At 52.5% G+C, this 27,089-nt stretch overlaps 7 protein-coding genes across 7 annotated transcripts; 6 read left to right on the top strand and 1 right to left on the bottom strand.

Annotated features, from left to right (window-relative positions):
- Positions 1-390: 390 nt before the first annotated feature.
- MRS44_009896 (uncharacterized protein) lies at positions 391-5,063 on the top strand (the record flags this gene model as incomplete). The annotated part of the gene is made up of 3 exons (XM_065620337.1): positions 391-1,353; positions 1,413-4,561; positions 4,610-5,063. 3 exons carry the CDS (start codon positions 391-393, stop codon positions 5,061-5,063), a joined length of 4,566 nt encoding a protein of 1,521 aa, XP_065476110.1.
- Positions 5,064-6,844: 1,781 nt separating this feature from the next.
- MRS44_009897 (uncharacterized protein) lies at positions 6,845-7,609 on the bottom strand (the record flags this gene model as incomplete). The annotated part of the gene is made up of 2 exons (XM_046270014.2): positions 6,845-7,520; positions 7,572-7,609. 2 exons carry the CDS (start codon positions 7,607-7,609, stop codon positions 6,845-6,847), a joined length of 714 nt encoding a protein of 237 aa, XP_046131671.1.
- A 149-nt stretch (positions 7,610-7,758) lies between these two features.
- Positions 7,759-10,402, top strand: MRS44_009898 (uncharacterized protein; the record flags this gene model as incomplete). The annotated part of the gene is made up of 3 exons (XM_065620338.1): positions 7,759-7,931; positions 8,098-8,236; positions 8,291-10,402. 3 exons carry the CDS (start codon positions 7,759-7,761, stop codon positions 10,400-10,402), a joined length of 2,424 nt encoding a protein of 807 aa, XP_065476111.1.
- A 792-nt stretch (positions 10,403-11,194) lies between these two features.
- On the top strand, positions 11,195-12,103 carry MRS44_009899 (uncharacterized protein; the record flags this gene model as incomplete). The annotated part of the gene is made up of 1 exon (XM_046273931.2): positions 11,195-12,103. One exon carries the CDS (start codon positions 11,195-11,197, stop codon positions 12,101-12,103), a length of 909 nt encoding a protein of 302 aa, XP_046131669.1.
- A 1,677-nt stretch (positions 12,104-13,780) lies between these two features.
- MRS44_009900 (uncharacterized protein) lies at positions 13,781-17,887 on the top strand (the record flags this gene model as incomplete). The annotated part of the gene is made up of 9 exons (XM_065620339.1): positions 13,781-14,063; positions 14,121-14,177; positions 14,230-14,319; positions 14,372-14,467; positions 14,520-14,603; positions 14,656-14,739; positions 14,794-14,928; positions 14,982-15,363; positions 15,466-17,887. 9 exons carry the CDS (start codon positions 13,781-13,783, stop codon positions 17,885-17,887), a joined length of 3,633 nt encoding a protein of 1,210 aa, XP_065476112.1.
- Positions 17,888-19,316: 1,429 nt separating this feature from the next.
- On the top strand, positions 19,317-20,819 carry MRS44_009901 (uncharacterized protein; the record flags this gene model as incomplete). The annotated part of the gene is made up of 1 exon (XM_065620340.1): positions 19,317-20,819. The coding sequence occupies one exon, from the start codon at positions 19,317-19,319 to the stop codon at positions 20,817-20,819; it is 1,503 nt and encodes a 500-aa protein (XP_065476113.1).
- A 1,257-nt stretch (positions 20,820-22,076) lies between these two features.
- Positions 22,077-26,863, top strand: MRS44_009902 (uncharacterized protein; the record flags this gene model as incomplete). Its single annotated transcript, XM_065620341.1, has 4 exons — positions 22,077-22,551; positions 22,595-23,667; positions 23,713-25,191; positions 25,265-26,863. The coding sequence occupies 4 exons, from the start codon at positions 22,077-22,079 to the stop codon at positions 26,861-26,863; spliced, it is 4,626 nt and encodes a 1,541-aa protein (XP_065476114.1).
- Between the last annotated feature and the right edge of the window lie 226 nt (positions 26,864-27,089).

Raw genomic sequence — 27,089 nt, forward strand, 5'->3', positions numbered from 1 at the left:
GGATATCCTATCCTCCATGCTTAAAGTGTCAAGTGGAGGTGAAATTACGAGGGAGCCATCCGTATCGAGCCGGCGCATGGATTGCACTGACCATTGAGCTTGTCATCCCCGTACCTGCTAATCTAAAGCTCGTGGTGCGTACGTCCCGTCCTCCGCTCCGTACAGTACAATCGGGCTGTCAACCTCCCTCTGGGTCCGTATCCCAACCTCGACTTGACATCTCGTCACGGTCCTCTTCCTTCTCCCTTTGATCTTCCTCCCGCCTCCGCCTGCTTTGCGTGGTGTAGCTGTGTGCTCATCTGACAACCTTGGCTTCAGACCCGGCGCGTCCACGACCTCATCCTCCGCATCCACTTTCATTCCAGATGTCGCTGATCTAGCGACCTTAACATGGCTCCCAGCCGCAGAAACGATCCTGGGCGGCGGCTGTCTCACTCGCGAAACGACCCCGACGACCCTAGCGATGAGGCAGCTCGCGATCTAGCCGCCCTCGAGGAGCGCTATCCTCGAACCTCGACAAACTTCTCCCGACCTCGAAACTCGCGCCGCTCCCATACCGACCCCAACAATGACCCATCTCAGCGCACCTCTACCGATTCCTACGTGAGGTCTGGCCCCCGCCGCCCTGATAACGAAGGTCCGCGAGCGAGGACCGGCGACCCTTACGAGTTGCAGCCGATCCCATCTAGAACTGAGCTGTCCAGCGACCTGCCGCGCGTCCCGCAGTACTCGATGGACCGGACCGACAAGTCTCTTACCTCGCCCGCCGACAAGGCCAGCTTGAACTTTAACGAGACGACTAATACGAAGTCGTCGGTTCGAGATGACATCAAAAAGTACCTCCATGAGAGGCGCCAGAGGAAGTTGGGACCCAAGGCGAAGCCCACCTGGAAGGATCGCGCGCGCAAGCAGCTCGGCGAATTCCACCAAAAGGTTATTCTCGAGACGATACTCCGTCAAAAGCCTCTGGAGCCTCTACCAGATGGCCGCCATATCCCTCTCAACCCCGATCACCGGAAGCCAGAAGGGCTTACCGACGAGCGCTCTGGGAAACCTTATGTCAGCAACTTTATCCGCTCCAGTCGCTATACTGTCTATGATTTTGTCCCGAAGCAGCTCATCTTTCAGTTCAGCAAGCTCGGAAACTTTTACTTCTTGGTTGTTGGTACTATTCAGATGATTCCTGGTCTCAGTACTGTTGGTCGCTGGACTACAATTGCTCCTCTCGGCGTGTTTGTCGCATTCAGTATGCTTAAGGAAGGTTATGACGACTACAGGCGATATATCCTTGATCGTGTCGAGAACCGCAGCGAGGCTTGGATTCTGGGCGACCGTGTTGGTGAAAAGGGTCGAGTCAGGCATGCCGAGAAGATGAGGAGAAAAAGAAGGAAAGGCAACCTGAAAACGGCGAGGAACACATGCTTGAAGACATTGAAACCGGCACGGTCAGCACAGCGAAGACTAGCAACGACGGCGAGTGGACGTCGGTTCAGTGGCAGAATGTCCGTGTCGGCGATGTTATTCGCCTCCGCCGAGACGACCCTGTGCCTGCTGATATCATTCTTTTGCACGCCACGGGCCCCAATGGCATTGCCTACATTGACACTATGGCTCTTGATGGTGAGACCAACCTCAAGAGCAAGCAGGCTTGTTCCTTGCTGGCCGAGCGCTGCAGTACGATGGAGGGACTGCGCTCAACCCAGGCTACTGTGGTTTCTGAGAACCCCAACCTGGACCTCTACACCTACGAGGGCCGGGTTACCATCGACGGCGAGACCCTTCCTACATCGCACAGCAACATTGTCTTCCGTGGATCTACCCTCCGCAACACCGTCGAGGCCATTGGTATTGTTGTCAACACCGGCGAGGAGTGCAAGATTCGCATGAATGCCAACAAGAACGTCAAAGCCAAGAAGCCCGCCATGCAGTCGGTCATCAATAAGATGATTCTGGTTCAGATTTTCATTGTCCTCATGCTCACCATGGGCCTGACAATCGGCTACTACCTCTGGAAAGACAGGGTTGAGGATATCGCCTTTTACATCAAGCGACCTGGCATTTACAATGCCAGCGTTCCCTGGAAGGAGATCTTTTTTGGTTTCTTGATCATGTTCAACACCCTGATTCCCTTGTCTCTCTACATCAGTCTCGAAATAATCAAGTTGGGGCAGCTTCTGTTGCTTCAAGACGCCGAGATGTACGACCCGGCCACTGACACACCCATGGTGGCTAACACAACCACGATCCTCGAGAACTTGGGACAGGTCAGCTATGTCTTTTCGGACAAGACGGGAACTCTGACGGAGAACATTATGCGCTTCCGCAAAATGTCTGTGGCAGGTGTGGCTTGTCTCCATGACATGGACATCCAGCGAGAAGAGGAAGCAATGCGCAAGCGGCTTGAAGAGTTGGATCGGCCAAAGAAAGGCAAGTCTAAGATGCGAGGCCAATCAAAGATCAAGGGTTTCGATGGCGAGTACGACGACGATGCCGCAGGAAATGGCTTTCAGAGACCACAGCCCTCTCGGACGCTCTCGACCAGATCAGCCAGCCACTGGAGATCCTCTGTCCATATCGCCGATGACACCGACATGAAGACGGAGGACCTGCTCAACTACATCCAGAGGAAGCCCAACTCGACGTTTTCACGAAAGGCCAAGCACTTTTTGATGTGTATTGCCCTTTGCCATACTTGTCTTCCGGAGAGGACGGACGACGGCGATATTGCGTACCAAGCCGCTTCTCCTGATGAGTTGGCGCTCGTGGAGGCTGCCAAGGACCTGGGTTTCCTGGTCATTGACCGACCTGCGCAAGCCATCAAGCTCGAGTTCCGAGACGCGGACGGTAATCTTCAGACAGAGACGTATGAAGTCCTGGATGTGATTGAGTTCAGCAGCAAGCGGAAGAGGATGTCCATCATCATCCGTATGCCTGACGGCCGCATCTGTGTCTTTTGCAAGGGTGCCGACAATGTAATCATGCAGCGCTTGAGGTTGAACCATCTTGCCGAGCAAAAGATGAAGGATATTGGCCGCCGAGCGAGCGTGCGCAAGATCTCGGAGCAGGATAGGGCCCTGCGACGCATGAGCACACAGGCCTCGGACCCTTACGGTAGCCCTCGCAACAGCTTTGGTTTCGCAAGAGGCGAGTCTTCCAACCGAGAAGGCCTCAGACTGAGTTTGGGTCGACGTTCGACCGACTTCAAGCAGTACTCGCAGCAGCACATGGCCTCGCCTCGGGAATCTGTCGACATGGCGAGCCCGAGGCAGAGTCTGGGCCGAGCGCCGTCGTTTGATGAGGTTGATCGTAGGATTGATGAATCAGTGGCAGCAAGCGAAGGCGCCGTGTTTGAGAAGTGCTTCCAGCATATTGACGATTTCGCAAGCGAAGGTCTGCGAACTCTTCTGTATGCGTTCCGCTACATCGACGATGACTCGTACCGACAGTGGAAGGCGCAGTATAGGGAGGCTGAAACGAGTCTCGTGGATCGTCAGGAGCGTATCGAAGCTGCTGGAGATCTCATTGAGCAAAAGTTTGAGCTGGCCGGAGCGACAGCCATCGAGGACAAGCTCCAGGATGGAGTTCCGGATACCATTGACAAGCTGCGTCGGGCAAACATCAAGGTGTGGATGCTCACTGGTGACAAGCGTGAGACGGCTATCAACATTGGACAATCTGCCCGCGTTTGCAAGCCTTGGTCGGAGGTCTACGTGCTGGATGCGACTGTTGGCGACTTGAAGGACACTATCACGGTAACCCTCAACGATGTCTCTCGCGGTATGGCTCCTCACACGGTTGTCGTTGTCGATGGACAGACCCTTGCCAAGATTGACGACGACGACGACCTTTCCCTTCTCTTCTACGACCTCGTCGTCCGTGTCGACTCTGTCATCTGCTGCCGTGCCTCTCCCTCTCAAAAGACCAACTTGGTCCGCTCTATCCGAAGATATGTTCCCAAGTGCATGACCTTGGCTATCGGAGACGGAGCGAACGATATTGGTATGATCCAGGCCTCGCATGTGGGCATTGGTATCTCTGGCCGGGAGGGTCTCCAGGCCGCTCGTATTTCGGACTTTTCGATTGCTCAGTTCAGATTCCTGCAGAAGCTACTCTTTGTTCATGGTCGCTGGAACTACATGAGGACAGGCAAGTACGTGCTCGGAACGTTCTGGAAGGAGATCCTCTTCTTCCTCGTCCAGGCTCACTTCCAGCGCTTCAACGGATACACGGGCACGTCGCTCTACGAATCGTGGAGTTTGACTGTCTTCAACGCCGCATTCACGTCGCTGCCGGTCATTCTCCTCGGTATCTTTGAGAAGGACCTCAAGGCAGAGACGTTGATGAAGGTACCGGAGCTGTACACGTTTGGCCAGAAGAACCTCGGATTCAGATTCACGCAATACTTTGGGTGGATGGTGCAGGGTGTTGCCGGGAGCTTCGTCATCTGGTACTTTACGTTTTGCGAGTACGACAAGACGCTGTTTGACGAGGACACGAGTCTCTTTGCCATGGGCATGGTTGGCTTTACCGTTGCCGTGGTGTTTATCAACATTAAGCTCCTGTGAGTACTCATTGATAGTTGGCGAGATTGCATACTGACGATTACCAGGATCCTTGAAGTACACACCAAGACGATCATCACGTTTGGCGGATGCATTATCTCTGTGGCTGGATGGTTCTTCTGGATGCTCATCAACTCGGCGTTGTATTCAGAGCATATTGGTCCCTACATTGTTCGAAACGCCTTTATCCACAACTTTGGGCACACCCTTGCGTGGTGGACGTCTGTCTTGCTGCAGCTGGTGGCACTCGTTGTCATGGATCTGGTGGTCCAGGCAATCCGACGCGTCTACTTTGCAGGAGACCAGGACTTGATGCAGCGGATTGAGAAGGACGGCAATGTGGACAAGATCTTTAACCCAGCTAGCCTTGAGGATGGCGATGAAGAGCAAAAGGTCCAACAGGAGGATACAGCTCCTCGTGCGCGGGAGGACGACCATAGGCCGAGGTTCACACCACCGGCAGAGGAGCGGGAGAGTCCTGCGGATCAGTGGCGTCGTTGATGAATGGGGGAGTTTCTTTTGTTTTCTTGCGTGGTTGTATATCTTATTGCTGGGGATCTAGCAGTACATGGGGACTGGCATGGCGTTTTTGGTGGACAGCAGCTGGAGTTGAGTTGGGTATTGGGTGAGCGCGCGTATTATTAGAAATAGGCATATGGGCATGAATTATGGACAATTATTATATGGGGGATTCTAGTGTGTATTGTGTGTTTATGATGAAAAGTGTGGGATGGTCTTGGTTTGGTGATGCTGGTGGGAGGTAGCAACTCGTGAGCATCTGCTCACGTATGTATATGAAGAGACTGAACCCGACATGGGACGCCTGGTCGCAATGGACCTTTGAACTGCTGTTACTACTACGGTACCAGGCATAAATAGGGGCCCTCCTTTACGAAGCGAGCCCCGCTTTTTTGTAAGCCCACTGTGTAGATGGCTTACAATCTGCGGCTCTTTAAAGATCCTTTTTTATCTTATCACACTTATCAGACTCATCGGCCATATTGATAAGAAGATAAGAAATTAATGTAAACTCTCTTATGACCGTGTGGATAGTATATCTACACTATAGAGTAACTTAGAAAGCGGGGACACTACGTAAAGGAGGGCCCTTACTTATGCCTGGAACCGTAGTACTACTGGATCAAGTAATGTATGAAATCTCGGAATCTCGGTATGAGCTTGTCCGAGGCCCTGACCGCAACTAACTTGTGCAATACTAATACAATATTATGCAAATTATGCTCACCTGATAACGAAATCCATGTCGGCACCGCTTGCGTTAACTCCCGAAAGAGCAAGTCAACCAGCAGCCGCCTTAACGATGGGGCCGAGTCATGCGGGGAAAGGGAGAGAGAAAAAATGTCATCATCAGAAAGTGGGAACGGGAATTCGACAGCGACAGAAGATCGGAGTGTCGACCGAGCACGCCGAGGCACGTGGAGAATGGGGGATATGCAGCGTTAAAGACTGGGGGGGCTGTGACCTCGACGAATCTCTTCCTCTTATTTTATTGTAAACACTATCAGAGTATCAATATTATTAGAGAATGTGAATAACTCTTTCTTCTCAATCGCCCTTTTTCACGTCTTCGATAAAAACCATATTCCATCATGGGCACCTCTTGTCCTCCACAATCCGCCATGGCGACCCAGCAGCACCCCAACTCAGCACCCAGACCCAGCAGCCTCCCCTGCGCATCGTCTCTGCACCCAGCCTTCTTCACCGACCGGCTCCGTCGGGCGCCCGTGTCTTTTCCTTCTGGGACGATGATGGAGAACCCTGTTACGCTAGGATATGTTTACCAGGAGAGTGAGAGGAGGAAACCAAAGTTGTGAGGGTGTGCTCGGAAGGGACGCCGAGATGATTGCATTCGACGACATGGAGCACGATTGAGCGACGAGTGTATTCGATAAGCGATGCGATATGCAATGATACCCGGCGCATCATTCATGCGACCAAGTTTGGAGAGTTTCCGACTATATCTGGACGGAGATCCATTTTGAGGCTAAGATATGGGTGGAAGAAGCAGCACGTGAAAGACTAGGCGAGTTGGATAGAGACGGCTTCACGACGGACACAGACGATTCAACGAGAGGGAACAGGACAGCCGAGATTCAAATTGGGTATCAGTTGATTCAAAAAAGAAGAGACCTTGTTGCATAATTACACCCTTCGCCTCGGATCTTGTCCTCAGTTCGCCATAGGAATACAAGTTGTTAACAAAGGAAATACAAAGGAACGGCCCCAACGCTCAAAAGCTCAGGTAAAATGTCGCGCGCGCCTTAATTCGAACCGTTCTTGACCGCAATGACAATCGCCATGATGATGAGGAATACCACCAGCGCAAGCAGACCCATGAGCTTGACATTCTTCCACCACATCTTGCGCTTGAGACCCCGGCTGCGCACCCGAAACTCTCGCGCGCTGCCCCCGAGACGGTCCGTCTTGTCCACCAGCAGGTCCAGGCGCTCGCCGCGCTCGAGGAGGCTCTCAATGTTCTTTGTCATGATGCCCCTCACGTCGTCAATCTCGCGGCGCGCGTTGCCGATGGCGTCGTCGCGGCCGCCGCTGGTGGTGCCGTAGTCCACCATGAGGTTCTTGAGCTCCGAGTTGAACGACGCCGCGCCGTAGTTGGGCATGTCGGAGAAGTCGCTGCTCTCGTGGAACTGCTGGAAGAAGCGCTTGCGGATCTCGAACAGGAAGCCGAACGGCACCCTACGGCCGAGCGACGAGTCGGCGATGACGAGGAAGGTCAGGCCGCCGGCTGAAGGGGAGTCGGGGTGCTCAGAGGGAGCCTCGGCGACATAGTGGATCTGGTGCTGGCCGTGCGTGTAGGTGAGCTTCTGAGGGTTGGTGTGCTCGATCTTGGGGAGGATGAGGGAGGCCAGGGACGACGTCTGCGAGGATGCCGAGGTAGTGCACTCGGAGAGGATGGTGGTGTTGTGCGCGATGCACGAACTAGAGACGGTCAGTTGAATTGTTTACTTGCCGTCGAGAAGGGGGACGAACTAGAGGAGAGGAGTTGCTGGAGTGGATGACGACGCCATGATGGACGCGGGTTTGTTGGACCACCCAAGCGACGAGAATGGAGGGTATTCACAGGCAATCTGCTGAAAGAACCAGGAGCTGGAAGCGAGAGTTTCAGAAGATCAAAGGCGTTGAAAGGAGAATAGGGATGGATGCTGGCGATAACAAAATGTACAACTTCCGAAGCTCTCGAACCAAGCTACAGCAGGTATCAGAGCGTCATCAGCATGAAGCCCCACTCGACGAACTGGAACCGGATCACGGCGGAATAATGATCCGAATCTTTGGAAATTTTATGAGAAGGCCTTCTCATGATGGCAAATTTCGTCGCATCTGCCCGAGGTGACGGATTGAATGCATCCCCTGACAGTTTTCCAGTGCTTCTTTCGAGGGAGCATGTTTGGATCATCCGTCAGGCCGTCGTCATGAGATTTCCGCTCCGACCTGGGGTTGTGCGGCCTCCACTATGTCACATAGCAACAACACGGTCGCTCTCGACGACTCCTAGACTCTGGGATGATGCGGCCAAGACCAAGACAGAGCCTCCCAAGAAAAATCCCATGAGCAGAGGCAAGCTCAAGGCTTTACTAGCTGCGTCTGTAAACCCATATCAGAAAAAACATGGCAAGGGCTTCCGGCCTAGTCAAGTGAGTTGACCTTTTCATACTTGATGCAGAGGAACTTGGACTTACACTTGTTAGACAAACCATGGGAAGGGTTGTAAGCCGAGGATGAAATGGGAAGCGTTCAAGCCTGGGACAGGTCGCCATGCCATGTTCCGATCGACAGTCTTTAACCGGTTCGAGGGCGTCCTCAAGAAGTTTTCCATGTCCAGCGTCTCTGTCACCGGCGTCGGGGAGGATGAGCTCGACAAACAGGCCGCTCTGTTTATGGATGTGTTGGAAAAGGCTTTTGTCATGGCTGAGCAGAACATCACGCAACGAGACCGAAACCCGCTGTTCTGGAACCTCCGCGACGCCTTCATCTTGAAGGATGTCAAGGGTCTCAGCAACGAGCTTCAGTACTCGTTTCAGTCGTTTCTCATCCGTCAGCGATTCTCCAAGGGTTTGGAGGAGAGCCATAAGCGGCTTCTGGACTTTCGGTTCCCGTACGAGTGGTTCCCCGCTACGAGGACGATGCAGCGAACTATTCACCTTCACGTCGGACCGACCAACTCGGGCAAGACGTATAGAGCTCTGAAGGCGTTGGAGAACTCCAAGCGAGGAGTGTATGCGGGTCCGCTTCGTCTGCTGGCCAACGAGGTCTACCAGCGTTTACTTGCCAAGGGCCTGCCGTGTGCGCTGATGACGGGAGAGGAAGTGCGGATACCACAGGATACGGATACGTACTTTACGAGTTGCACGGTTGAGATGATCCCTGTCAACGAGCCCTACGACGTTGCCGTCATCGACGAGATTCAGATGATTGCCGATCCTGATCGGGGCAGTGGTTGGACAACAGCCTTGCTGGGTGTCATGGCTAAGGAGGTTCACCTCTGCGGTGAGGAGCGAACAGTCAAACTCATCCAGAGCATATGCGCAGCCATTGGCGACGAGTGCATCGTTCATCGATATGAGCGTCTCAGCCCTCTCGAAACCATGAACGAGGCCATCGACGAAGACTACAACCGACTCGAAAAGGGTGATGCTATTGTGGCCTTTAGCCGCATGAACCTGCACGCCCTGAAGACGACAATCGAGAAGCACACTGGACGAAGATGCGCCATCATCTACGGATCACTACCCCCCGAGGTGCGCGTACAGCAGGCAGCTCTCTTCAACGACCCGAACAACGACTACGACTTTATTGTTGCCAGTGACGCCATCGGCATGGGTCTTAACCTTGAGATCCGACGAGTTATTCTCGACTCGGTTACTAAGTTTGACGGCAACCAGAACCGACACCTCACATACCCCGAAATGAAGCAGATTGGCGGCCGAGCTGGACGATACCGTACTGCGCGACAAGCTACGGAAGCGGACAATGGGGCTGACGACGGCCGCAAGGTTGGATACGTTACCACCATGGCCCGGCAGGATCTCAAGAACGTGCATCGTGCGTTCAAATCCAACGTCGACGATATTGAAGCCGCATATGTTACACCTCCTGCAGCCGCTGTCGAACGTTTTTCAACATACTTCCCCAAAGACACGCCTCTGTCCTTTATCCTGATGCGCATCCGAGAGCTTGCGTCGGTGAGCAAGAACTTTAGGCTCGGCATCTCGTCAGATAAGCTCGAGATTGCCGACGCCATCCAGCACATCCCACTCACAATCTACGATCGTCTCACCCTCTGCCACTTGCCGGTGTGGCAGCGTGCTGAGAACTCGATGGAGGTCCTGCGAGCTCTCGCCACCATCATTTCCGAGAACGGACGTGGAGATTTGTTGTCCATCAAGGAGATCCCCCTTGAGAGCTTGGACATTGACCTCAGAAACTTCAAAGGCACGCCGATAGATTATCTCCACAAGCTCGAGTCGCTGCATGTGGCTATCAACCAGTATGTCTGGCTATCGTACCGTTTCAGCGGCATGTTCCGCGATCAGGCACTGGCTTTCCACGTGCGCTCGCTCGTTGAGCAGAAGCTGGTGGACACACTGGAGAGACTCGACTTTACTCAGTCAGATCTCCAGAGCATCCGACAGAACAAGCGACTCATGGCGCAGTCGCAGAAGCTGTCGCGCAAGGTGCTCGGAGAGGGAGATCTCAAGGACGTCGAGCAAGAGCTGGACGACCCACCTCTGGATCAGGACGAACACTGGGAGCCTCATCAGACATCGGAAGAGGTTGCCGCCACGGCATCAGCTCCTTGATGTCCTTTGTACATGCAAACAAGAAGAGGGAAACATGGCGTTGGCTTGGGTTTGTTTGGATGATGAAAAAATGCATAGAAGCGGACATGAACAAACGACATTGGACAATGCATGTATGTAATTGTAGAGTGTATCAACATCTTATCCTGTACAATATGAATGAACCTACGATAACTAGGGGCTCGCGGGGGAAAATGTGGCGGCTCATTTCCGCTTGGGCTCACTCGTTTCATCATGTTTGTGTTGGTCGATACATCCTGTTGGTTGAGATGACAAGGCGTAAGATGAAATATGACTGATACAGAGCCTCGAACAAACAAAGGAGAGGGCAAACAGTGATGTGCCCCTGGATCTAACTGGAGTGGCTGACGGTTGGCGTTTGTCTTTGAGTTTGATGATGGAAGCATTCCATTCGATGAGAACCCCTGACCATCGCTCGTAGGGCTCGTGAGTGTTCCCCACTAACGTCATTAGCCGGCCCCTGTAAGACGGCGAGTGGGACCCTGACCGAGCGGCCAGCTGAGCCCCGCCTGAAATAAACTGCCAGCCTGCACTGCAACGAGCGCAGGCAGACCAGGCTCCAATGCGCACCGGCCTGCACCTCAGACTTAAGTTAACTCGCGGGCACTCCCTTTGCGCAACGTCACCTTTTCCCAACTTCTTCTGCAAACCTCTCGCGACTACGACGTTCTTTGCACCACCTCGTCCGCTACAGCGCCGCAAAGAAACAAACCCCTTCAAGTTTTCACACGGGGAGCTCCACAGATGGAGAACGCGCGCTCCGTCGCAAACATGGCGGTCCCGTCCGCTCCCTACACCTTTCGACCGCCGAGCCCTCCATTCATCCACATCCCCCCCACGGCGCACGGCACGGGGGGAGATTCGATCCCGGGTCTCCTCCCTTCGTACGAGAACGTCGATCCGCAGCAGCTCACCCCGAGGGACGTTGCCATTATCACTCAGAATGTCACCCACGCCCCCACCGACCGCGCTTCGGACTGGTCATACGAGCAGCGGAGGGAGGCTCAGCCGCTGCTCAACTTTTTGTATCTCGGGCCAAACAGCGCCGCGCGCGATGGCGAGTTTCTGAGGAGCGAGGGTATCACCATGGTTCTGGTTGCGCGGGATGCGCGCATGGCTGGCATGAAGCTCATGAGCATTGAAAATGTTGCTCAGACGCTGGGCATTGTGGTGCACTACGTCGACATGGACGGCTACGACAACATGATCAGCTCGTTTTCCAACACGATCCGAGCAGTCAACGACCACCTCCTCGCCATCTACCACAGTCAAGCGCAGGGCAGAAGCAAGGACGGCAGCCTGGTCGTTGAGCCCGCCACGTTCCGCCGGGGCAAGGTTCTCGTGGCGTGCGAGACGGGCAACGACCGGTCAGCCGCCATGGCAGCGGCGTACATTATGGCGCTCTTCGGAAAAGACATGATCACCACGATACAGTTTATCTCGGTGCAGCGGTTCTGCTGCTGTTTCGACGAGGACGTCAAGCGCAAATTGCAGAGCTGGGAGGATATCCTGAGGGCGCGGTCACAGGTTGCTTCGCAGGCCAAGATTGCGGGGCATGGAAAACGCCACATTGACGAGGTGATGGAGACGCAGGGAAATTCTGACCAAGGAGATGCTATTGCTCTTGATCACGACCGGTTTCAAGGGAGGGATGCGTTTGTGCCCTTCATGGACATGTAATCACGGGGAGAGAAAATTCTGGTCAAGGTTTTAATTTTTCGGTTGGGGTTGACATTGATGGCGTAAAGGAGTAGTTGGGGATAGGTGTGTTGTCTGGTGTTGTTGATACCCTGTATACCTTAGATAAGGTGTCTGTATGGCTATGAAGTCATGTGTGTTCTTTTGCTATTGAGTTTATGGAGTTGCATGAGGTGGTCACGGTGATGCCTTTTTGCGTTTCGTTGAGCTGATGACTCTTTTTGATGTTTTAGGAATATGGATGACAGAAGTGTCTGGCGCGAGGATAGAAGGCCATGGAATGCCGAGATCTGACAATGTGATCAGTTTACAGTTCTCGAAGGCTGCTGTCATTTTGTATTATTGGGGTCTTTGACATTGTGGCCGACGGGGACAATAACAGTTCTCGATGGAATTGGGACTTGACGAATGGACTCGCGAGTGATGCCTAGATGAGAAGAGATGTGCCGATAGAAGTCTCTAGAAGGCGTCGAGATTTGACGGTGTAACTAATTGACAGAGTTGTACGTAATTGAGACCCAACGACACCCCTGATGGATCATCTGTGCAAAGAGGGGTGCCTAATTTAGGAATTGATACTGGACAGTCGACGCACTTGGACAGCTCCTGGGTCTGATAATGTAGGTAGTCAGTCTGTGGCGTGCTCCAATATTGACATTTGATGGTATATCCCAATTGGTTCTTATGGGCAGCGAATTAGAATACAGTGACGTGCTTTACAATGGACAATCAATCTCTTTGATGGATCTGAGGAAGCAATCAATCCCATTCACCCTTTGAAGGGGGCATGACTATCACCTTCAGTGAAGGAATTAAGTTATAGTTTAATCAATTGAGTTACAGTTCCAAGATACTCATGCTCAGTGCCATTGCTGCCTCAAAGAAAAGGCCTCATTTGTCCCCGTGTCCCATTCTCAACGTCCCAACGAGAGGCAATCAAGCCAATTGCCCAGACAACAGCGCCGACGCTTTCAATTAACTCTCCCCAATGCCCCCTGCATATAGCCGGGGAGTCACAATCTGCAAGACCCTGAATTCTAAACGGTTTAAGAGCATGGCTTAGATGCCGTCGACCAATGACAGTCTGAGCCGTCCAACGGAAACCGGCGACACCTTGCATATACCTTCTTCAACGGCGATGACTTCCTTTCTCGTTGCTGTGGTTTCTGTGATTTCTGTTTACATCGTGAAATGCTTGATTCTGTTGTTCTCCGAGTGAAGCTGATTGCCTTGCTCAAGTGTTCAGACATAAAAGAATGGTCGACCTCTCTCATTCTCTTGATTCTTTCTTCCCTCATACACACACACTTTTACACTCGATCAACCAGCTTACTTCTTTTTTTCAAACAAAATCACCAGTTCTTCATCTCGTAGGTTGGATTTCCTCTCCATTGCTTTGGTTTTGTTTCAAGTTGCTTGATATTACTTGGTTGTCTTGGTACCTAGTCAAGTGTCTTGATACTCTTTGATTGTCTTGAACACTTGGTTGAGTCTTTCTTTCGACTTTGATTATTGTTTGCTTCATGTTTAGAACACTCTTTCCTACTCTTGGCTATTCCTTTCACCTTATTAGCAGTGTCATTGAATCACTGTTTGATGTCCCATTGCTAACCATGATCTTACAGAACAGTCAACCCATTTTTTTCAACAACCGTCGAGATGAATCCCACCAACGGTCCCGTTCCCGTCAGCTTTGCTGACCAGACCTCGCTTGCCTTCCAGGCAGTGACGAGGGGGATGCTCGGCTCTGTCCGGGTCGTCCCAAAGCGGGTGGCCAAGCCCAAGAAGGCGGCCAAGGCCAAGGCCACCGCCGCTCCCCGCCCCGCCGTCGCCTCCGGCCGGGTCACGAAGAAGAGGGGCAACAGGACGGCGAGGGCTAAGACCCCCGTCCAGACCGCGCCGGCAGTTCCTCAGGGGACTGCCGTGCCCCCTCTTCCTTTCGGTAAGTTTGATACTCCAGTGGTTCATTGTGTTGAGCTTGAGACTAACAAGAAAACAGTGCCCGCCGCTCCTCAGGGGATTGAGACTCCCCTGTTCGAGCAACCTCTTCCCCCTCGTAAGTTCACTACCTCCAATATTGGTTTGTTCGACTTGCTAACAGTAAATAGTGCCAGCTGGGTACCTCCTTTTTGAGGGCCAGACTTCTGGCATCACCGTCCCTGGGGTCCAACCCCAGTCCGTTCCCGTTCCCCCTCCCCGTAAGTTCACTACCCCTAACCTTGGTTTATTATACTTGCTAATAGTAAAAAGTGCCACCTCAATGCCTCCTCGGTGAGGGCCAGAGTTCTGGCATCCCACCGGTCACTGGGACCGCCCAATCCCAGTTTATCTCCCCTCCTCCTCCTCGTAAGTGAAACCACCTTGAATATTTTTCGACTCGACTCTGACAAGTCACTAGCCCAGCCGCAATACTTTGATAACGGCTTTCTCAATTTGAGCAGCCAGCCCATCGCGGCGGCTGCTCTGCTTTCTCCCCCTGGCTGTAAGTGAATGACCAACGCTCAATCTTGGACTTGATACTGACATACCACCAGCTCAGCCGCCAATGCAGCCTGCTAGTGGCTGCTTTATTCCCCAAAGCCAGCCAATTTTCCAGGCTGCTCCTCCCACCCCCCCTGGTAAGTGGATCACTGACCTTGTTTGCTTGTGCCCTGACACTGACAAACCAGCAGTGCCTCTGCCAGCTGTCGGCACTGGCCTTCTCGGTTTCGATGTTGTGAACCTCAACTTCGATCCCGATAATACGTCTGGTGTTGATTACAGCAACATCTTTGACTTTGAGAATATTTTCCCTCCCGCTTCTTCTGGTAAGTGAATCACTGACGATGCCATGTTTGTTGACCTCGCTAACACCAACTAGTCCCCCCTCAAGAGCTTCCTGCTTCATCGCAAGCTCTCCCTACTCCACCCGCTCAAGATCTCCTTGCTTTGCCTTCGCAAGATCTCTTTGCTCCCCCACGAGGTCTGCTTGCTCCCTCGCAAGATCTTTCGACTCTCCCACAGGATCTCTTTACTCTCCCTCAGGATATTCTTGCTCCCCCACAAGGTCTCCCTACGCCTCCGCAAGATCTTCCTGATACATCCTCGCAAGATCTCCCTGCTCCCTCAATGGAGCTCCCCGCTCCCTTGGAGGACTTCCCCTCCCCCCTGCAAGAGCTTCCTGCTCCCGATCCAACCCCCGGCTTGCTGAGCGACGACGAGTGGAAGAAAATTCTCAAAGACATGAACGTCGACCTTGACGCGTGGAATACCTTCAACACCGGCGGCAACCCAACATTCACCGACATCTTCTCGACCAACATGCCCCCGCCTCAGATCTAGGAAGATCTATCGTGGGGTGTCAGGTGGATCATCATCCGGATCCTGAACGATGAGGACCGCTTCGCCAAGGTTGTCACCTTTATCTTGCGCTTGTCTCGTGCGCAGGTCCAAGAGTTCCTCGAGATCTACCTGAGAGAGGAGTACGCGTGGCGCGTATGGGAGGAGTATGTCATCACGATCCCTCACATGCCTTTGCTTGAGCACGCACTTGAGAAGAGGATCACCGTCCCGGCCCTTCTACATTATAACCGTCCGGCACTTCTTACGGACAACATTTCTCTAGAAGATGAGGAGCGCGGAGTACTGTTTTTGCAGGAGAGGAGGATGCACGGTTTGGTTGCTTTGTTTCGTTTGTTTTGCGCTGAACCCAACAAAGATTTTTTGCCTCTACGGATCGAGTGGGAGATTTTCCAGGACGGTATCGACAAGCAGATCATCCATCAGGCCGTCGAACTGGGCTGGGCTAAGCCTGAGTTGTTAAAGGTTCGACCTGCTGCGCCAACTACCAACGTTCCTGTGGATGATTCACCACTGCGGTATCAAGGAAGATTTGCGCCCCTTTTCGGCGCTGTTGGGCAGCGTGTGCCTTTGCACCGTAGGGAAGGAGGAGATGGTAATGACTTTAACGTTGACTATGACTTGAATGAAGACTATGATTCAGAAGAGACACAAGATGATGATGAGAAGACCCTGTCTCCCGACAAGGCCGACATGACCAATACAGGCAGCGGATCAGATCTTGATCAGCCCAAGGATCAGCCCTCTGTCGCCTCAAACACCCCTGATCAACCTGCCACGAACAACAGCGGCAACGTCGTTCCCGTCCCAGAACCCCTACCACCGCTGCCCTTCCTGCCAGGACCTTTTGGATTCCAGCCATGCCAAAAGCAAGAACATTTCCTAAATGTCGCATTCTGTCGACGGCACCCCCGGGCATACAGACATGTCCCAGGATGCTTTGCCAATTCTCTGCTGGAAGAGGGGCGCGACTGGGTTCCATGCAGAGAGGCCTGCTGGCCTCGGGGGGCTTACGTTCAACTGGGACCCCGTACTCTTCAAGCATACGCGGACATCATTGTCGAGTGTGCTCGCCATGAGGCTGGGGCAACTGGAAGTGTGGCAGCTCGAGGCATGCCAAACACGAGTCACCGTCCGGTCACGAACGGCAGACAGACAGTGACGAACGGACGGGTTCATCAGTGTGAGGCAGCTGCAGCTCATCACGCAAACAGCCCTCCCCAAGAAGACCCTCACCAAGGCTCAGCCGAGAACCTCTCCAACTCTACTTGGTACCGGAAGGCGTATGACGAATACATGGCCTCGAGCATGGATGTCGAGGAGGCTGACCAGCTCAGCGAGAATGGTTCATTTGTCGACGAAGAAGATACCGACTGCGAGATGTTTGCAACCCCGAGTACTTCGACGCTACCCGAATACCGACTGGCCATGCTTGGAGGCGTCTCAGACACCGCCAATAATACCCAAGACCTTTCCGAACTGGCACCATCTGCTCAACTTCGTCACCACCTCGATACCCACTTTGCTCAGTACCTGGCGAAGAAATCCACCACTGTGAGAAGAAGTTCCACCAGCCACAACCGCAGTCGGAAGAAGCAGCCGTCGTCGGAGATCCTTGCGGAAGATTGGGAGGGAGGTTATGATATCGTTCTCCCAGAGGCCGAAAAGGATACGGCATACTGTCCCAAGCGAGGCGATCGGAAGAAGAGGTCCAGAAAGGCGATCGAAGGTGGAAGACAGAGGAAGTCGGCCGTCAAAGACATTGAGAAGAAGAGCAGTGAGACGATTGTGACGGAGGGAAAGGGAAACGAAGGTCTCAAGGATGGGCATTCTGCTCTCGAAGCCAACAAAGGGAGCGACTCCGAAGTCACCGAAGCACAAGGCACTGCAAACACAGAGACACCGGTTCGGAAAGAACCCGTCAACACTACAAACAACGGACCAACATCGTCTAGTCGAATCAGGATCGTTCTCAAGTCGTCTTCACATACCCCGACCAGTCCCGCCGAGAGCACGACAAAGAGCAACTCACCCATTTTTGGAGTCGACCGCAACTCAATCGTGGCAAGCACCCGAGACAGAGTCCAAAGGGCTCACTACGCTTGGAGCGCCGAGGAGGCCACCTTTGCTTCCATTTCCACACACGCACGATTCGCACAGACAGCCGATCGCATCGTCAAGCCGCCCTCGATGGGCAAGATAGTCTCGGTCGACATGTCGGCCGAGTTGATCGAGCTTCAGCGACTTCAGGCGGCTTTTGAAAACATAGAGGGTGCGCAGAAGGCGCAGGGTGCTCAGGATGCAGAGAGGGCGGAGTTTGCTGGGTGTGCGGACAGGGCTATGTATGCGGTGCAGGCGGAGGCTGCTTGCTTTGCGGTTGAGGTTAGGGATAAGGATGGGGATTGTGAGATGAAGGACGCGGAGTGAAGGGTCTTTGTGCTTTGTTTGGTTGGTGTTTGTATGAGTTTGCTGCTTATGGATTGCTTGCATGTAGTTGGACAGGCATTGGGAAGTCCAATGAAGATAGGAACAGGTGATTTCACAAACTACTGGCTACCATTGAAGTGAGTCTTTACCCTGGTATCACCGTGAAGACTATAAGGGAGTTTAAGTGAACTTTAAAGAGTCTAGTCACCCTTATCAGAGAAGCAGCAAATTTCTGTCGTCGTTGTGCTATCCCTCACAGATGTGGCATGCAAGTTGACTCAATTGCTTAGATCGAGGCTTCGAGGTTATCAAGCAATAAAATTTGCTTCTAGAAAGAATGAAGCTCTCTTTTTTGGTTGATAACTCGTCTAGGGACTCATTTCCTCGTTTGTGGACATGGTAACCGACTCTTGGGCGGATCATTGATGGTGACGCCGATGGAGGCAAATAAACTACCGTCAAGATCAGATGAATAGGAGTAATAAAGATAGACTAAATATGACAGAAGAGAATAGAAGATGCCTTAACGATGAAGATACATGAATGGACCGAAAACAGTGGCGCAGTGTCAAGGCGACTGGTTTCTCATCTCCGGACCGTTGGTACGGGATGTGAAGACGCAATTGCCCGTCATCAAAGTAAAAATGGCCTCAAATTAAAATAAGTATCATCTATTGCCTTCTGCTTTTCTTAGCTCATTCGGGTTCAAGGGCAATGTCTGTCAAGTCTTGTCTCAAGCACATCCGCCCATCCTACCAGATCAAAAGCTGCTCGATGTCCAAGATCCCATGAGCATTCATGTCAGGAGTCATTACTTTTACTCTTGCACTGAAGGATTGTATAGAAGCTGTGAGACTGAACTTCGTAGACGAGATGACGGGATCGACCTTGACTGGGGTGGAGATCTGGAACTTCAGTACAAGTCTGATGCTGCTATCGGCACAGTACGAGACCCGATCACCTACTTGCGCCTTTCTAATACTCAAGGGGTTCTTCGGAGTCCTGTGATATTTTTTTTTTTGAATCAGTGCTTTAGGTAAACATCGTCTTTCGACCTATGTCTTCCCCTTCCACCCTGGTCTCTTTCGCCTCTTCTCTCACGCTTCTCGCCCGCCATCCTTCAACATCAACCACCAGCACAGCACCCAATTGAGAACAATTGGAATTGCCCTTCAGGATATTTCCGGGTTCGTCTCACGTTAAGCGCAACTTTTCTCTCATCGTTCTTCTTTGACATGGAACTAACCCACGCCTGCCTTTGTAGGACAGCCTTCGGAGTTAGCTAGGAGATCCTGCTACCAACGCGACACCAACACTTCTCCTCCTCAACACTGGCAAACATAAACTCATACAGACCATCCGCCATCACGCAGCCGCTTCTTGCGCATTCAATTCTCCCGGCCGCTTGACTTTACTCACCCGTCCGGCCATGACTACTAACGCCGACTACACCTTCACGCCTCATCCCTCCCCCGAGGAGATCCAGGGTCAGTGGAGCGTGCGGCTGCTTCACCTCAACGAAGAGGGCGAGAATCACGCCATAACCACCCGCCTGAGATCCATCTGGAGAGACAACTGGTGGAAGTACCCCGACGACATCAAGTTTTCCTTCGTGAGCGCCACCTTCAAGACCGCCATCACCAAGAGCAACGCTAAAGGCCCCAGCGCCCACGTCCTCTACAAGGCATCCGTTAATTGTAGCAAGCGGGACTTTGATTGGGGTCTATGGCTCGTCCTACGAGTCATCTACTACGACGTTAACCAGGACCTGACGGACTCGAAGGCCCAGCTGAAGCGCCTCAACTTTCGACGAGGCGATGCATGCAAGTTGATCAGACAACGATACCCAGATGCGGATGTTCTCCTGGACAATGTTCCTCCTACATTCCCTCCGCGACCTCCTAGCTGGACAAGCTTGGGTGACCATGGCCCAGGCAGTTCTCTTCGACCCGAAACGCCCATTCTGGCCTCGACCGACAACCGCTCTACCGGCAATCAGGCACCAACTGGCGAGAGCGATGAGATTACAGACTCTGAAACCGATTCCGATGACGAGACGACTAATGATGAGAGTAATGACTCACCCCCTCCTGACGATGCCATGAGAAAGGTAAAGAAAGAGGAAAAGGCGCACACTCTCACGCCCGACCAAGACGGTGGCTCACCTTCCCGTGAGAATCTCGACTTGTCTTCATCAAGCCTTGATGCTGCCGCCAGCGTCACTCCTGATGACAGCATCAAGCACGTCAACTTAAGCACTAGCGATTCCAGTCCGACTTCGAATGACGGCACGAACAAGGTGGCTTCAGAGCAGGGCCCAGTCGGCGAGAGTGACCATCACCGCGAGAAGGCGACCGGCACATCTATCGACAGCAACGGGCGCTCAGATGAGTCAATTGGCGTTCCCAAGAGCCTTCCAAAACGGAGCATGTCCGACGATGAGGAAGAAGACTCTCCATGTGGTGAGCACACTCAAAAGCGACGGTGTACCTCGAATGATCAAAGCCACCCAACCGAGTCTGAAGCGATGCCAAGCAGTGGTCTCCAGGAGGCCATCTTTGGCATGGACTTGGATCAACTCCACGAGCTATGGAAGAAGAATTTCAACGAGCAGGTGGCCGAGCTTGTCAGCGAACAGGTCACCCAACAAGCCAAGAGCCTACAGCCACGACTCAAAGATCAGATCGCCCAAACCGTCTCTGAAAAGATTTTTGGCATCACTGAAGTTTCTGGACCCAGTAGCATCGTCCAGCAGGTCATCGACAGCATGGCTGAACAGATCGCCTCCAAGATCATCCAGCAGGTCACACAGCATGTTACTTGGAAGTTGACTTCTGAGCTACAACCAAACGTCGACAAGCAAATCGCCGATTGCATCGCTCGAATCATGATGGACAAGCTGTTCGGCTCAACTGATATCCCCGGGCTTTAGGTTGACATTGTAGCTCTGGAGGTCTTCTCTAATTCCCTTGGAGCGGCTGGGGCGAGTAACTCGGGATTGATGGGTGCATCGTTTGGACTTCACTGCGCTTGTTTCTTTACGAACGGTGCAATTGGAAGGGAGTGAATTTTTCATCGGTATCTGAAATGGCAATGGGTTTGGGGTCTCTTGATGACTGTTTACATGGGAGAATGGATTTGTTTTGGGCAAACAAGGTCTCGGACGTACTGGGAGCGACACGATGGCGCACGACTACGGGGAATCATGGAGCATGGCGAGCATGGACGGTTCAATAGGCGAAAACAAGATAGTTTTGGAATTTGCTTAATACAATCTCTGAATATTCCGGGTGCGATGCTTGCATGAACGATGATCCTGAAAGGTGGCAGGTGACCGTAGAGAACGCCCAACATCAAGGGCGAGGAAATGCCTGGAAAAGCGCCACTGACATACATGGCATCTGATAATAACGGCTAGTCCCAAGGTATTCCTACAAATGATCAACTCAACTCGTCCAAGCGACAGCTGGGCTGCGTGCGGTGGTGTCACAAGCTGGGAGGCCGACCTGGCATCACATGGTGTCACGAGGGTCAAGAAAGAAACGAGACACGAAAGGCACCAAGTTTAGTCCTGGCTGCCTACTTGGAGTCCTTTCTCTACTTTATGATAATAAAAGTAGTACTTCGGATCTCTTTTATTTATTTCTTTTATAATACATTTAGCTAGCCTTAGGGGAACATGCCAATATCTTTATAGTGTCTCGTCTTGCTGTCAGCTGAAAGTGTTCGGGATATTAATTAAAGCCGGGCATCATGATACGATCTTTATATCCCGGTGTCGATCTGAAGCTTGGCTTCCACTAACTGCGTTGGCGTTGACAAACACTGAGATCCGTTTGCTTGGCGTAGCGTGATTTTCACATGAGAACGCACACGGGATCAACGGCCTGTCGAACCAAAACCTTTGCAAACATTCCTGGGCTCGTGTAGAATTGACGCTGATTGATTGTGCAGCTCTTACCACTGCCGGCCTCGCAGTCGTCACACTAACGCATCTACCCGCACTTTTCAACTTCACTTTCCATCTCAGCCTTCTTTGCTTTTCCACCATTTTCGCCTCGCAAAGCCGCTTGAATATCATCACAGCATTTTTCACTAGCCAATATTGTTCTCACAAAGAGTCTTGCGCTGCGTGGAACGGTTTGCGTGACACCTGTGACGACGCCTGCCGCTTAAGATGGTCGTAGACATGGGTGCCGGCGCCCTGCCTATCAGGCCACTACCATCGGGCGCAACGCTTAGTGGCGTATCCCACGATTCAGATCTCTTGAAAGAGCATTATGCAAGTCATACCGAGATGCAGGAACGTCCCGATGCAACAGGTGAAGAGCCAGCACCATCCCAGGAAGAAGGCGCCGGGCCTGAGTACATCGACACCGACGACGAAGATGATATCTATCGGCTTGTCATCAATCCCGAGAAGCCTCGGAAAGTCAGCGAGAAGAAGCGCCAGGACTCTGCTGCCCTGAAAGAGTGGGTGAGCAAGAACCAGCGCGAGGTCACCAGATCTTCTGCTGCTGCTCTCAACGACCCCAATTATCAGTCGGTCGCGCACCTCATCAAGACGAGCGAGAGCAGAAAGATCATCGCTACACCTCGAGAGTATCAGATCGAGCTCTTTGAGCGGGCCAAGCAGAAGAACACCATCGTGGTCCTGCCCACTGGTAAGTTCTCCGCTCTGTGTCGTGAGTGCGCTGACAGTGGCAGGTACTGGCAAAACACTCATCGCCGCGTTGCTTCTTCGACATTACCTCGAGCAAGAAGTGGAAGATCGAGCTATCGGAAAGCCCAAGAAGGTCGCCTTCTTCCTAGTCGAAAAGGTTGCCCTCTGCTACCAACAATATGCCGTCCTCAACTGCAACCTCGGCGAGCACCCCATCACCAAGTTCTGGGGCAACATGAAGGGCATGGTGAGGAAGAAGCAGTACTGGGATCAACAGTTTAGTGAGAACATGGTTGTTGTCTGTACGGCCCAGATCTTGGTGGACTGCCTTAACGATGGGTTCATCAAGATGTCGCAGATCAACCTCCTCATCTTTGACGAGGCGCATCATGCCAAAAAGGATCACCCCTATGCCCGCATCATGAGAAATCACTACATCCGCTACCAGGGAGAGCGACCACGGATTCTCGGCATGACTGCTTCGCCCGTCGACTCGCAGACAAAGGACGTGAAAGCAGCTGCCCTCGAGCTGGAAACCTTTCTTTGCAGCGAGATTGCTACTGTTTCCAACGAAGTGTTGATGGAAGCCATGTGCCAACAAAAGCAAGTTGAAGAGCGAGTCAACTACGAGTCACTGGAGTTTCCAGAAGACGCAAAGACGCAGCTGTGGGACTTGATATGGGCCCAAGTCCTCCGCAATTCACAGTTCAAGGCATCACTCGAATTCACCAAGGAAGCTGCATCAACACTTGGTAGCTGGTGTGCTGACCGATACTGGATCCTACTTCTCACTGACAATGAGACCAAGCGGCTTGTGGCTAGGACTGATCGCGACTTTTCTAGGGACTTTGCGACAAACCAGGCAGACCACGCAACAGAGGCTGTTCGACGTGCCCGAGACATTGTCAAGAAGCGTGAGCTCCCCCCGATTGAGCCATCTTCACCTGAGCTATCTCCCAAGATGAAGAAGCTACACGAAATTTTGCTGCATGCCTTCACGCGAGACGGCACCAAAAGGTGCATTGTGTTTGTCGAGAAGAGACACACGGCTTGGCTTCTTTCAGACCTGTATCGGCAGCAAGGAATGAGGATTCCAGGAATGGTCGCCTACTACATGGTGGGTTTCTTACAAGTAGCCGTGTTAAAGCACTAACCTCCATAGATTGGTTCCCAATCAGCTTCATCAACCCACAGCAACATGTCACATCGCGATCAAGTCGTGACCCTTCAAAAGTTCAAGCGAGGTAGCATCAACTGTCTCTTTGCGACCACCGTCGCTGAGGAGGGTATCGATATCCCGGACTGCGATCTCGTGATCCGCTTCGACCTCTACAACTCAGTCATCCAGTATCTACAGTCCAAAGGGCGGGCAAGACAGTCAAACTCGAGATACATCACCATGCTGGAGGAAGGCAATATGGGACAGCTCAGAAGCCTGAAGCAGGCCGAGAGAGACTCTACAGCCCTACAAAAGTTCTGTTTATCTCTTCCTGCTGATAGGAAGCTGGAAGACGATGTAGTGGACGCGGTTCAGGATGAACTGCTGGTCCAGAAAGTGTACGAGATACCTTCGACCGGGGCTCGACTCACCTTTGCTCACAGTATGGACGTCCTCTCCAAGTATTCTGCATCTATTACCCCGGGAATTTCCTCCAAGGTCGAATTCACAGTCACCAAACTTGGCCCAAAGTTCATTGCCGATGTCATCCTCCCAGATGCCTCGCCCCTCAAGGCAATGTCGGGGTTTCCGCAGCGGAGCAAGCTATTGGCCAAATACTCTGCGGCCTTTGAAGCATGTGTGAAGCTGATCAAGGACAAACACATAGACGGACATCTTCAGCCCACTTTGAGCAAGACGATTCCCAGAATGCGAAACGCTCGACTTGCTGTAAGCTCCAACAAGAAGGCCGAGTACCCCATGCGCCTTAGACCCGATGTCTGGAAGTCGCTTGGGGACTCCAAGGAGCTCTTTGCGACAGTCATTACGCTTGACAATCCAGGGGCTCTTGGAGACGACCTTCTTAGTCGACCTCTGATGCTTCTTTCGCGAAACAAACTTCCGGAGCTACCAGGAGTTCCCCTATTCTTTGGGAATGGGCGCTCATCTGTGGCCAAACTGACAGTTTCCGAGGAGCCTCTGAAGCTAACTGCCGAGGAGATTGATGCACTCACGAGGTTCACTCTCAAGGTCTTTTCCGACGTGTTCAGTAAAGAATATGATGCCAGCGCCGACCAACTCCCTTACTTTCTGGCTCCATGCAAAGATGGCCACAGCTCAGTTTCCCAAGCGGTTGACTGGAGTATTGTCGAAACCACCAAGAACGACAGCCTGCCCTGGGAAAATGCCCCGAAAGAGTTCTTTGTAAACAAGTTTGTCACCGACCCCTACGATGGAGGACGCAAGCTTGTCATCAAAGGCATTGACGAGTCGAAGAGGCCTTCTGATCCCACGCCCGAAGGAGTGCCAGAGTCGAGAAGCCGAGCCTATCGTCAAGTAGAACCTACCATCAAGGAGTACAGCAACAGTCTCTACTACAACACTCGTCTCAAGGTCAAGTGGAGAGAGGATCAACCTGTCGTCAAGGCACAGCTGTTGTCTCTCCGACGAAACTATTTGGATGAGTTCCAAGTTGATGAAGAGGTCAATAATGATTGCTTTGTGATCTTGGAGCCTCTCAAAGTCTCGCCAGTAAGCAATCCTCTACCCTCATCAGGCGTCGCTAACGAGTAAGATCCCCCTCGACGTGGCCTTTATGGTCATGGCGTTTCCAGCCATCATCCATCGTATCGATTCCGCTCTCATCACCCTTGATGCTTGCACCATGTTAGATCTCCCTATCCCATCTGTCCTGGCTCTCGAGGCCATGACAAAGGACAGCGATAATTCAGGGGAGCACGACGAAGAGCAGGTCAACTTCCAGCCTGGCATGGGCAACAACTACGAGCGACTAGAATTCCTAGGCGACTCGTTTTTGAAGATGGCCACAACCATTTCTCTCTTTACTCTCATTCCTGAGAGCGACGAGTGCGGATATCACGTTGAGCGCATGATTCTCATCTGCAACCAGAACCTCTTCAACCACGCTGTTGACCGCAAGCTCCACGAGTATATCCGATCTAAGGCATTTGACAGACGTACATGGTACCCTGATCTTCCGCTAAAGAAGGGAAAAGCACCAAAGACGGAGATGCGACACAATCTGGCCGACAAGTCCATTGCTGACGTCTGCGAGGCCCTCATCGGGGCTGCTTACCTCTCTAGCAAAGGGGGAAGCATGGACCTGGCTGTCAAAGCCGTCACGCGTATGGTCAAGAGCAAGAACCACAAGATGGAGAAATTCGAGGATTACTTTGCCGCCTTCAAGATTCCAGCCTGGCAACAGGCCGATGCCAACGTCAACCAGCGCCGTCTGGTCGACTGTGTAGCTGATGCTGTTGGATACCGCTTCAAATGGCCAGCACTTCTCCGGAGCGCATTCAAGCATCCTTCTTGGCCTTATGATCCCGTGCCAAACTATCAACGCCTCGAGTTTCTCGGCGATGCTTTGCTGGATATGGCCATTGTCGATAACCTGTTCCAGCGGTTCCCACAGGCGGATCCCCAATGGCTAACTGAGCACAAGATGGCCATGGCCTCGAACCAGTTCCTTGGGTGTCTCTGCGTGAAGCTCGACCTGCACAAGCACCTTACTTCTACTACATCCTCATTGATCGGGCAGATAAGTTCGTATGCGAGTGAGCTTGAGCTGGCCGAAGAAGACGCGCGTCAAGAAGCCAAGGCGAACAAGACTAGCATGCGCAAAGATTTCTGGCTTAGGGCATCTGCGCCGCCCAAGGCCTTTGCGGATGTCATGGAGGCTCTCATTGGTGCCATGTTTGTCGATGCCAACTACCACTACACGGTTGTCCGCAACTTCTTTACGCGCTTCATCGAACCGTACTTTAAGGACATGGCACTATATGATTCGTTTGCTAACAAGCATCCTGTCACGTATCTGTCCAAGAAGATGCAGCAAGATTTGGGCTGCACCAACTGGCGCGTCAGCGCGGAGAATGTTCCTTGCGGTGTAGAGGAGGGTATCGCTGCCCTGACAGAGAGCGACGTGGTGGCTGTCTTTATGGTACACCAGAAGGTCATTGCCAACGCGACGGCCAAGAGTGGACGTTACGCCAAGATTGCTGTGGCGAAGCGGGCTCTTGCGATGCTTAATGAGCATGAAGGCGACTTTGAGACGATGAAGCGGGCTCTGGGATGCGATTGTAAGCCTGGAGTTGTGCACGATGATGTTAATGATCATGGAACAGCAATCTAGATTTTAGATTGAAGGGATATGAGCCTGTAAAGGAGATGGCCGGCTGGGTTAGAGGAGTCCGGTGGGTATCTGGGACATTGGTTGCGCTGTGTCACCGCGTATCAGCGATTGTCATGGTGAGGACTGAATCACCTTGCCCAACTATGTCACTATAGAAGCGAATACAGCGTTCGCTCTCACTCTCTTGGCCAATATTCCCTGTCGTGTTGCACAAACCTCGTGTCAG

The sequence above is a fragment of the Fusarium solani genome (assembly GCF_023522795.1).
Source record: "Fusarium solani strain SB1 chromosome Unknown bctg00000006, whole genome shotgun sequence".
NCBI lineage: Eukaryota > Fungi > Ascomycota > Sordariomycetes > Hypocreales > Nectriaceae > Fusarium > Fusarium solani.